The sequence below is a fragment of the Copadichromis virginalis genome, linkage group LG23, assembly GCF_057382275.1.
Source record: "Copadichromis virginalis isolate Kocher_CV1m ecotype Utaka linkage group LG23, C_Virginalis_male_GT1.1, whole genome shotgun sequence".
Lineage (NCBI taxonomy): Eukaryota > Metazoa > Chordata > Actinopteri > Cichliformes > Cichlidae > Copadichromis > Copadichromis virginalis.
In genome coordinates, this window is record NC_140639.1 from 9765157 (window position 1) to 9777297 (window position 12141).

The 12141-nt window shown below is 42.6% G+C and overlaps 1 protein-coding gene and 1 long non-coding RNA gene across 3 annotated transcripts in view; one reads left to right on the forward strand and one right to left on the reverse strand.

The window, feature by feature from the left end:
- Positions 1 to 12141, reverse strand: part of LOC146680284 (uncharacterized) — a 76914-nt gene that overhangs the window by 54248 nt on the left and 10525 nt on the right. The gene's annotated exons all lie outside the window — the stretch shown is intronic.
- The window catches only part of nhsa (Nance-Horan syndrome a (congenital cataracts and dental anomalies)), a 67037-nt gene that overhangs the window by 50984 nt on the left and 3912 nt on the right, over positions 1 to 12141 (forward strand). Inside the window, exons 2-7 of the mRNA XM_085447490.1 lie at positions 966 to 1118; positions 1650 to 1762; positions 3452 to 3514; positions 5101 to 5293; positions 7484 to 7615; positions 9126 to 11972. Coding sequence (XP_085303616.1) covers positions 966 to 1118; positions 1650 to 1762; positions 3452 to 3514; positions 5101 to 5293; positions 7484 to 7615; positions 9126 to 11972 — 3501 coding nt within the window. The remainder of the gene's footprint in view (positions 1 to 965; positions 1119 to 1649; positions 1763 to 3451; positions 3515 to 5100; positions 5294 to 7483; positions 7616 to 9125; positions 11973 to 12141) is intronic.

Here is a 12141-nt window from a genome sequence, read left to right on the forward strand (position 1 = left end):
GAATAAATTAACTAATTAATGACCCACCAGCCAATTCATTAGGTTTACCTGCTTGTTAATACAAGTATCTAATCATCCAATCACGTGGCACCAAATGAATGCATTCAGGCATGTAAACATTGTCAAGACAGCCTGCTGAAATTCAAACAGAGCATCAGAATGGGGAAGGACGGTGACTTTGTCTCTTAAATCCTCCGCAAACAATTTGGTTAGTTCTCTGGGTGACAGTGGCTTATTAATGGCCAGACTGCTTCAAGCTGAAGGCAATAGTAACTCAAATAACCAGTTGTTAAAAACAAGATATGCAGAAGAGCATCTCAAAGCTTGAAGGAGATGAGCTACAGCAGCAAAAGTTCACACCTGGTGCCTCTACAGTCAGTTAGGAACTTCAAGGTTCAAGGTTCTTTGTCACATGCATAGTTATACAAGTATAACACACAGTGAAATGTAGCCTGACACGCTCCTCGACATGTGCAAATATATATATATACATACATACACTGGGTGAATGTGCAGTAGTAGCAGCAAGCAGGTGAATTCTGTACATTAATATGAATAGACATCTGACTATCTGACAACTTGACAACTTGAAACTGATGCTAAGATTTAAAGTGGCTTTTTCCAGACGATTGGAAAAACGTTGCTTCCCACAGAATAGCAAAACCAAGTGATTACTCATAGAGGTTCGTCTGATTGTTGGAGCTTTCTCTATTAATGGAAGGCTCATTCAATTGAGATCTTTTTGTGACCATTTCTCCTCACTAAACTTCCAATGTAAAGCAACACGTTTCAAACTATTACCTAGTCACATGGGTGTGGCTTAATTTGTGCTTCAGTGAGATGTTTTAGGATCATATAGATGCCCTTGTGCCTTATAAATGATGACACTGGATTGTCTGTGACCACACTGTTGAATTTCACTAGAAAAGGTTTGTCATTTTTAGCTATCTCTCTCTCCCTGACAGCGGTATCTAACCTGGATGTGGAGAGTAAGCTGACAGCACACTACCAAGCTCCCTGGCATCAGCAGAGGAACGTTTTCCATCCCTCTACGCGGCCAGAATGTGTGGAAGAGCTCCACAGGCAAGCCAAAACCAGCCTGTGGGCCCTGCACCGAGGTGAGGCCCTCAGGAGCACTCAGCTCCTCAGATTGCAACACAGGAGGGAAAGCTGCTCTCTGTCATGCCTAGTTAATAAACTGCTTCACTTTTCCCTTACGTGCCATTTAAAAACATTTCAGCTATAACATGCATCCTTCCAGGCAGGTCTGCAGCCTGTGTTTGGAGGCATCGTGCCCTCTAGTGGACATGTTGTGCAACTACAACGTAAATAACAAGCATGTTCAGAGGCCATTTTCACACAGACAGTCTATCTACAACTTAAAAAAACCATAAATAGTCAAGCATCAAAGAAGTGCACTTATGAATTCATCAAAATCACTTTAGTCATGCACTCTTAAGCACAACACTACACAATAATTCCTGGGTAAATTCAATGCAGAAAAAATGGCTGACCAAGGACTCATATCTAACCAGATTAATCTGACCCCGCAGGTCGGTCTGCATGTGACACCTCTCGACACTTATATTTTATTATCTCAGTGAACAAATACAATTGATCTTCAGTGTTTTACATCTTTTTTGCTGCAGATCACCAGAGGAGACGATCGGGCAGCAGGGAGCGGAGAGTTACCATCGCAATCTCGCCGGTGCCCCCAATGCCGATGTGTCCCCCCCCTCAGAGGGGAACAAATTTAACAACGGTGAGACGATTGTCCTCGACTTTGATCCAAACTGCTTTAAAAGATCTTCTTGATTTCAGTATGAAAATCACCAAGTCCAGTGACACCATCACTATAATTCATATTGATAGACACAGATGTGAAAAATAATCATCTTTTGATATTCAAATGTTGCTTCTATTGCATTTTAAAGGGAACTTAATCTGCTTTTATTTATTTTCTTACATATACCACACCAGTGGTCAGTGCTTTTACTACCCATGGCCATAGTTTCCAATAAAGAAGTCAGTGCGTATACAAGTAATCCCTGTGAGCCAACAGCTCAGACAAACACTCAGTTTAAGACAGTTTTTTTTTTTCCAATCTTGGCTCTTGCTGACATCAGTAAGAGCAGATATTCCTTATATGATCTCAGGTCAGTCTCCTCTCTTTCCCAGACTGTAAACTAATGAAATGTCACTAGTTTACACCCGGTTGTGTTTTAGTAATGACGCTGTTATTTATAATATTCTAATATGCATTTTTATATAAATATTGTAGTTTTATTTTTAAATGTCAAGGTTATCTTCAGTACCAGTATATTATGGTACAGCTAAATGCTATAATAGCCTGTCCCAGATCACAGAAAAGGATCAGATGGAAAATCCATTCTGGAAAAACTGTGAAACAAATCTGTCCGTACCAGCACTGATGCAGAGCTTTCTTTCTGAACTGAGACACGTCAAGCACCGATATGAATGGTTTGAGGGTTGCGATGACATTACAGCACACACTGTGCTGTGACCATAACTGAGGCTCTGCTTGTGTAGTTAGCCTCCAACTGCATTCCCAGTCATAAATCATTCAGATGTGCCTTATATTTTCTCCTACTGTATTTGTTTAACTGTCCACTTATTGTGCTACAAAACACTAAGTTTCACTTACATCAGGGATCTCGAACTCCAGGACTCGAGCGCCGGTGTCCTGCAGGTTTTAGATCTCATCCAGGATCAACACACCTGAATCAAATGTCATGTCAAAGACATGTTGAGGAAGTCATTTAGCCATTTAAATCTGCTGTGTTGGCTCAAGGACACATCTAAAACCTGCAGGATACCGTTGCCACCGCCATCACTGACACAGACTTTATGGCCTCTAAAACGGGACGGTTATCTCTCAATGCCTTGATTCTAAAAGACATCTTGTGCGCAATGAAGAGCAGCAAGCAGCATCTGAAAAAATGACCATTACACCTGTCCAAGCCTTCTGTCCGAGAAGGGGAGCCAATCAGAAGAAAGTTGGCTTGATGAAGGGAGGGAAAGGGAGTATAAATATAAACAGTATAAGACAAATCAGAGTTTTCAAGAATCTTTTTAAAAATGTAGTTGGAAATGTGCATAATGATTTCCCTTTAAATAATATTTGTATGGTTTTTATTTCCTTTGATCAAAGGAGCCAGAGAGGCATTTTAGAGATGCAACGACACAGTTAGCACAGGTAAAGGGGACTGTGTTTGTCACGTGTGTGCTGCTTCATTCATGTTTTATTCATTTTTTCATCACCATAACTGGTTCAGCATCAGCTCACCAGCCTGCCTTGACCCAAATATTTCAGTGTTCATATTCCTCCCTAATGTTGTCTCTTATGTTTGTGTGTTGAAGATCTCCATGTTCATTCCTGCCATGTGCTTTTGTCCTTTTTTGTTTGTTTGTTTTTCACCCTGTAATTCAGTTCGAATCCACCAGCTCCTCCTCCCCTACCGAATGTTGCCACTTCTCTCCCTGGAGCAGAAAGGTATTGGTCCCTTCCCTCCCTCGCCGTCCTCCTATTCCTAACACCTTATTTCACATGTCCGCCCCGACTGACCTCTACTTATCTCTTTTTAAATGCATGCCCTCTCTCTTACTGGCAGTAGTAGCCATCCTGCTCCACCCGGTTGAGAGGGTGGGGTGATACTGAAGGGGAGCACCTCTTTAAAGTTTCACCCACACATCACATGTTTACATACTGTTGTTGTTGTTGTTTGAGTTCATATGAAGGGCTTGGAGTATGTGAGGAATGTGTATGTGGGCCACAATCACAGCCGCCCGGGTTTCTCTAATGATAGGGTCGGCTTCTCGAAACTTGCGCCTGTGATTACCCATGATCCCTCTGTGCTGTGGTTTCCCCACTGTACAGCTGACAGCCTCGTGTTTCTCTCTTGATTCTCTTTTCTTTTTTTAAACAAGTATCGTGCTTGATGCCCGTCGTGAGACAGGAATGAGCTTCAAACTCTGCCGCTCCTTTTTTATTTCCCCTCATCCCGTACGTGCCCACTCTTCCTCCTTTTTCTCAAATCCCTCGTCTCTTTCTCTCAGCCCGCTCATCCCTCCTCTCAGGCACTCCTGAAACCGTTCTCAAAACAAATCAGCTGTAAATGGTCTTCCTTTGATTTTTTTTTCCCTCCTAGTTGCGAGAAGTTTCCAAGGAAACCAGTTTCTTTTGTGGTCGGGGTTTTGTCAGGGTCTCATTGGTCTGCTGGGAACAGGGAGCACAAAGGCTCGAGGGTTGCCTTTAAATGGGGGTGGGAGGTTGTCGGGTTGTGGAGGTGGGAACCAGTTGAAACTGAGAATCACTCCCAGTTTCACATGTGTCTCTGTGTTGGAATCTCAAGGTAAGAAATTCATTTAGCATGCAGATATAAAGACAAGTGGCTCTGCAGAGTCTGAGGAGGCCCATGGTTGAGGAACGCTGCTGTGAAGTATTTCCTCTCAGAGATTTCTGGACACTTGTTATGATGCAGGAGACCCTCGGAAAAATTTTGGAATGTTGGAGCATGAGCTAAGAATTGAAGTTATAGTTTGTCATATCCTGTGAGTGAAGGAGGCATCATTTTATTTATTTGTAAAGTATCTGTCAAGACGTGTTCTGTAGTGTGTGTGTGTGTGTCAAACTTTTTATTAGCCTGAGGCTCGGACACAGTCGGGTTTCTGAACCTTAATTTTTGCATGACGTAGAGATTCTTTGAATGCTTCTTGTGCTTTCCATTCTCCCTTTTTTCCGAAGCATGCTGTTCATTTCCATGACTTAAAGGTTTCTTTGCACTCCAACATTAAACTCAGCAGCTGGAAGGGCATGTGTATTGATTTACCTCTGTTCTGCCTGCAAAGAAGGGAGCACTGACTGCTGCAGATTATTAATAAGACACTAATCTCTTCATCTACTCTTCAGTTCTTTCCCAAATAAACACTTGGACAATACCAGTCTAATCCCTTACTTTAATCAGCACATTCCCCTTCCTGAAGCTGAGTTTGGTCACTTTCTAACTCCGCCAAACCATATTTCATGTAATGCTGGCCTAACCTTAACAATCTAACCATGCAAATATCCATCTGTTGCAGGCTGCGCCCTCTGACCCCGACTCTGACGGGGTGGCTCTAGGTCACCGGTCTAAGTTTCCCATCCCTAACATCCCCTCCACCCTGGACAAGCAGACTAACTGGTCTAAAGCTCTGCCGCTGCCCACTCCAGAAGAGAGAATGAAAAGCAATTCCCAAGTCATCACCTCATGTGTCATCCCCATTAATGTGACCGGTAAATTGAAATCACTGAATCTGATTGTTGTGACTGAACTAAGGTGTGGTGTGCAGTTGTCAGCAGTTGCAGCCACCTTTCTGGGTTTTTTTTTTCCTGCATATAAACTTTTTTTCCTTTAGTGTTAAATAGGAATATTGATACCACTCAGACAACAAAGCAACAACCAGCTTATATTAAGTTTAGAATAAAGACTGGAAACAAGGAGCCAGCTTGCTTGACTTTGGAAGGTGAAAAAGCAAAGACGCACAGCGTAGAGGCAGCTCTGAAACATTGTAATTACAGCTCATATAATGTATTTTCAAATCTTTACAAAACCTGAAGTGTTTAAAAATAATTTTGTGATTTTTGGCAAAATGAAATTTAAGGCACCAGTCTTGCCATAAAAGTGTAAATTTACATTTTTCCTTTGCTCAAAAAAGAAAAAGGGATATAAAGATTAGTTGGATTTATATGCATTTTAGCAAAGCCAAGCTTATTGTTTAACCTTTGTTTTCAGTCATGCTAAAATAAACAAATCATCCCCTTTTTCAGGCTAATTAGCCATTATAGCAGTAGTTCTACATGCTGACCTTCCTATGTACCCATATTCGTTATAGGTCATGGGGGTGGTTGATTTGTACATAGTGCTAAGCTAGCTCTTTCCCTCTGTTTCTTCTGATTGCTAGAGCTGGCAAGCTAAGCTATTACTTTCCCATAGCTATATTTTTAGAGTAGCGACACAACTTGCTAACACTCAGTAAAAAAAAAAAAAAAAAAAGGTATTTTAATATTTTTTACTTCTACCATAAGTTAGGGATTTACTAATTACTAATTAGCTAATCTAGTTAAAAGTTAGCAAAACTATTAACCTGACTGAAAGTAATGGAGCTGAAAAGCAGTAGTAAATAATGTAAACAGCTGTTATATTTTTTAGATAACACTGTTATAAATTAGCAACAAAAAAATGATTAATTGTTCAGCATAATTTATAAAAATTGGTAAATTCTAGGAAATTACAAGTAGTAAGTCCTAACAGTCAATCTGTTAGCAAATAGCTATAATCATTTTTAGCTAAATGGATTAACCGCTGAAAATATTAGATAATGCTATCCAAAAAAAGAAGAAGAAGAAATATTAGTTTAATATGTTGGCCATTTTTTTTAAGTTGGTGAGCAGTTAAACCTAAAGTTTTTATTTAAAAGGTGTTATCTACATAAGCTAAATTTATGGATTAACAGTTAAAACTGTTAACTAATGCTACTAACAACATTGTAAGCTAGGTTAATGGATAAACAGGACAGTATTTTGCTAAAAACTGTGATTAAACATTTGAAAATTATTTACTAAAAGTATATTAAACTGTTAAAAAAAACTAAAAACATAAATTGAAAACTAAAAGGGAGATGAAGTTAACTATATGTGCTCAAATGAACAATGTTTGGTTTTGGCTCTTCCTCATGATACTAAAATTTTTTTCACTGTCTAATTTTCTTGAAACAATGAAGTACCTGGAAGATATAAGGAAGTGTTGCAGTTCAATCACTACTAAACAAGCCACAATTAATGTTGCTCCAGTCACTCTCAATGTGCAAGTCATGCTTTGTGCCCAGTTAACTTTGTTTTTCATCCTTTGACGCTTTGTGCCTGCTGTTGCAAAGAGGCGAGATGCAATGACATGAATGCTGATTAGTTCTGTCCAGATTGTTGAAAAGGGCAGCCTGACGTTATTTACTCTCGCTCATTTTCACTCAAAAGGAGAGCTGTACAACAACACCGGCCGAGTCAGAGACAGTGGAGGGTAAAAAATGCACATTGTAAGCAAAGCACAGCAATCGCTATGGAGCTGAAAGCTCTGACCTGCAATCACATGACAGTAAATCATATAGAGAGGGAAAGCAGAACCCTGCACATCAGGAGTTCTCTTATGTGTACAAAACCCATCATCAGTACCATTTGTTTTCTGTCCTTTTCCAAAGTTTCTTACAATTACTGCTTTGTCATTACGTTAAGCAGTAAATAACTTACTACTTTGAGTTCTGTCAGATCTCTTTGCTCCACTCCTCACTGCTATTTTTGTGCAACACCTAAATTTGGTACGGCCGAGCGTCACCTTAAATGTTTCTTTATGTGACAGCGTGAGAGTTAAAGAAGGAATCTCTGCAGTCGCCACCAAACAAAGATTCCTCAGATGTGCTGTCTCCATTGCAGGGGTTGGCTTTGACAGAGATGCTAGTGTGCGTTGCTCGCTCGTTCACTCGCAGTCTTTGCTTCAGAGGAGACGGAAGCTGAGGAGACGGAGGACTGTTGCCGGCGTTCCGAGACAGGTGCAGCGAGACTTAGGTATGTTCCTTAAACTGACACATGCGAACACAAACTTGATTCAGTTTCGTTTTTCCTCTATTGTTTTATGTAGTTACTAGAACTAATAGTGAGTGTAGTGCACAAGCGCATATGTTACAATTATAAGGTATTTTTGAATACCAAATTCACATTGGCCAGTACTGCTTTCTGAACTAAATGCATAGTTAAATAGTATTTTTTTTTTTTAACTCAGATAATTACTAAAATACTATCTGGACTACTTTGACTATTGTTTGAATTATCCTGAAACAAATCCAAACTGCTCCTCAATTACTGTGCATAGTTGTGGTAATCTTGTCACATGCTTGCTTTGCTTGATTTTACCTAGTGGACCTTGTTAGCATTTATTTTTCACAACCTTTTCATAGTTGTGGGGTTTAAATGTTTCTCATGTTTGCTGAATGCCGTTTAATTCCACCACACAATTGGCCTAGTATCTGGTATTAAGTAGGATGGGGTTTTTTTTTGCATTTTTGCATTTACTTGTGGCTGGCAAACAGCTTCCCCTGACTTAAAAAATACCAGAAGCTTATAATAAGAGGGAAAATGTTTATTTTAAGATTTTTTTAGACAGCACGATACCTACCTACTACACATTTATTCATCACTGTTGTTTTGGACTGAGTTAGTACCCAATTCAGACTTGTAGATGTATGTATTCTATTGAATACAGTGGTTCTCCAAAAAATACATTTAAAGAACTTCATATGGGTACTGTTTTCTTTCTACCAAACTACAGCTACCAAATTTAACTGTGTATTAAGAAGTGTGCATCTATCAGTGTTGCAAACTGTATTTAGTGGTTAACTATCCCTATAATATTTTCATTGGACCATCAACAGCAGAGTTGATGGAAAATAAGATGGGAAGATGCAAAGTGCCGGTTGGAACTCCCCCACCCCACTCATACTGCTCATTTCCAGCTCCATATTAGTTTTCTTGGACCATGCTTAGAGTAGCTTTGCGTGATTCACAGTTCAAAATAATGCTTGTTTATGTTTTTCTGGGCCTTAATGCAGGCCGTCCTGTCAAAAACAATCTGTACAGGTCCTTCCACTGTATGGCTGAAATTATCATATTTGGCATATCCCTCTCAGTGACATCGTCACAAACCAAGAATAGAAAAACTGCCTGAAAGAGTATTTCAAGCATGTTTGACTCACAAGGATTACTTCTACATATATACTTGATTTTCTTATTTGAAACTTTGGCCATGTTTGATTTGAGCATCCACAATTGTAGCAGTTTATATATGACAGAACATAAAGACAAGCATTACAACAGACACAAATCCCTTGCAGTTTCTCTCAGGAAGGGCAAAAGTGTAAAGATCTGCCAAATCAAACGTGCAACCACCTCCTGTGGTGACACTTTGTGACAAGTGGAGCACCTGAAAGTATTTTTTTTATAACAGGTTACCTTTAAATACATGAAGAAAGACATTTGAATTTCTTATTCTTGTATTTTGTGTGCGTCTTGCTTCTCACAGATTCTGATGACTCTCCTGGCTCCAGAGAGCGGACAGTGATAGTTCACGCCAGTGCAGATATCACCCCTTCCATGCAAGAGTTTGCCAGCCATCTCAACACCAGAGACTCGGGTTGTCAGACAGAAGACTTTTTGATCTCAGGAGCACCATCTCGAAGGAGGATCAGGCTCCAGAGAGGCCAGGGAGTCTCCCTCTCCCTCTCACATTCTGCAGGAAACATCTCCTCCCTCCCTGAGACCTCGGACGCCATGTTCAGTGCCTCCGTTGGAGCACACCTGCGTTCTCGGAGTCTGCCCCGAGACACCAGCCGAATGTTGGACAACGGACATAACGACAGCGACGATGAGGAGGACCTTTCCCCCTTCGACACTGAGGGGTTTCTGACTGGCTCTAGGAAGTTGACTCTGAAGGATGAAGAGGAGAGTACTGATGACCAGGCCATGTCTGAACACCAGCTAGGAAGCCTTAAGTACAAGCAGCTGTCACAGAGTCCGGAGCGCAGCTGGATGGAACGGACCAGATCTCACCTGCCTAGAAAAGCTGACATGGGCAGCTGTGAGATCTCATCTAGCTCGGACACCTTCAGCAGCCCTATGCACTCCATCTCTGCTGCAGCAGTGCTGGGAGGCCAGATAGACCATAAGGAGGACCACCAGTCCTCCAGCGGGAACTGGAGCGGGAGCAGTTCCACATGCCCCTCCCAGACATCAGAAACAATCCCTCCTGCCGCATCTCCACCTCTGACCGGCTCCTCCCACTGTGACTCTGAGCTCTCTTTAAACGCTGCCACTCATACTAACGATGACCAGACAGGCTTCTTGCTGGACCACTATCAGGGCCTCAGGACCCAAAGAGCAGGCTCCTTCTCCTCCACAGCTATGGACATATTAGAAGAAGTTGGTGTCAGCAATCCCATCGAGGGGGAGTGGAGTTACCCCAATCCAGAGCCTCCGGGGTCACAGGGCTTCAGCCCCGAGCCAAGCAGAGAGGCTGAGAGCAGTCTGGGCTGCCCCAGTTTCACCAGTATGGCTACCTGTGAGAGCAGCTTCTCCGACAAACCACCGTCAGAGAAAGCAGACACCGTCTCGCACTACTCTGTGGACAACGAAGGTTACTACACCTCCATGCACTTTGACTGCGGCTTGAAAGGTAGCCAAAGCTTCACTTATAATAACTATGCACCCTCAGGCACTGACTGTGGCCTGTCAGACTCAAGTGGTCACATGACACTGGGAAGACGCTGCCTCTCCTTAAAAAAACCAAAGGTGAAGCCATCGCCACCTAAGAGGAGCTCCTCCTTAAGGAAAATATGCAGTGAGGGAAACATCCCTATTAAGAAAGAACCAAAGATTACATGTGGGCAGCAACTTCATCTGTCTGCAAAGGAGAGGAAACTGCAGCTGGCTTTGTCTGGCTCTCTGGCTCACACTGAAAACTCCTCACTGGTCAGAGAAACCCGGGTAGGCTGGGGGGTTGAGGGCTCAGCTGATCTACCCGACTTAGTCTCCACAGATACACATTCATTTAAGGATGAGGGGGTTTTACAGTCAGACTATGCAGATCTGTGGCTCCTGAATGATTTGAAATCCACAGATCCTTACCGATCGTTGTCAAACTCCAGCACAGCTACAGGTACGACGGTTATTGAATGCATCAAGTCACAGGATAGCTCTGAGTCGCAGACGTCCCAGTCTGGCTCCAGAGCTACCACCCCTTCACTTCCATCAGTCGAGGAAGATTTCAAGCTCATATCCCCAGAGAAGTTGGCAGGCCTGGCAAGCCCATCCAGTGGCTACTCCAGTCAATCAGAAACACCCACCTCCTCATTTCCCTCTACCTTTTTCCCTGGGCCACTGTCTCCATCAAGTGGTAAAAGGAAGCCCAAAGTCCCAGAGAGGAAGTCCTCTCTCTCATCACTTTCACTTCAGTCACTGTCCTCTAGGGATGGTGCAACCTCAAAGAGAGATCTGGAGCTGCCAATTATCCCTCCCTCTCATCTCGACTTAAGTGCCCTTCATAGCGTCAACAACAAGGCGACAGCTTACAAGACCCAGATGCAAATCCTTCACCAAAACAAACAAAAAGCAGCAGTGTCAGCCAAGCCTATAGTACCTCACAACCCAGAGGTATTCAACGCCTATTGCCTGTCCATTACTCCCACGGTGCTGAACTCAGTACACCTCCGATCGATCAGTAAGGAGCAGCATGAAAATCACACCACTTCCAAATTCCAATATCCCACTGTGAACTCACCTAGCAAACTTTCCACTAGTAAATCTTTAGAGCTTAAGAGTCCCGCACTGTACAACTCACACCACCATCATCTTCACCTATCCTCAAAGGAGTCAGGTGTGTTTACCTCAAATGAAGAGCTTACAAGTGGAAGGTCAGCATGTGAGACTGAGACAAGGAACGAGCCGGAGCAAGAGGCTCCTGCAAAGTGTGTGACAACAGTCAGGCTCCAGTCAGACTCATGTTTGAACCAGAAAGGTCCAGAAGTCCCCGAACAAACCAGAAGTCAAGAAAGAGAGACCTGTAGAGAGCTGCCAGAAACACCTGCCTGCCTCGGAGACTTCAGCTCACAGTCTGAGACTTTACAGCAACAGCACTGTGAAGAAGAAGAAGAGGCGTATCCTCCTCCTCCTCCTCCTGTCCTACACAGTTCCCCCAATAGACCCAGCAGTCAGGATAAAGTGCCTGCTACTGACAGTCAGTTGGAGACGCTGCAAAGCAGTCCAATCAGCAATGAAGACAGCAAAGAAATGGATTCATTGGGCGAGTCATCCGAATGTATCTCACAGGAAAGCAAGGAGTCCATGCCAGACATGGAGGACTATTTTAGTAAAGGTAATGACTTAATGTCCTTGTGATCCCCTCCTCAACCCCAGTTTGTACTCAATGCAACTCTCTGCTCTGCACCTTTTTCTCCTGCTTTTTGCCTCTGTACTGTCTGTTGCAGTCATTAGCGCTGCCACAGCAATAAGGTCTGTCATCTCTGTGTGGAGTTTGCATGTTT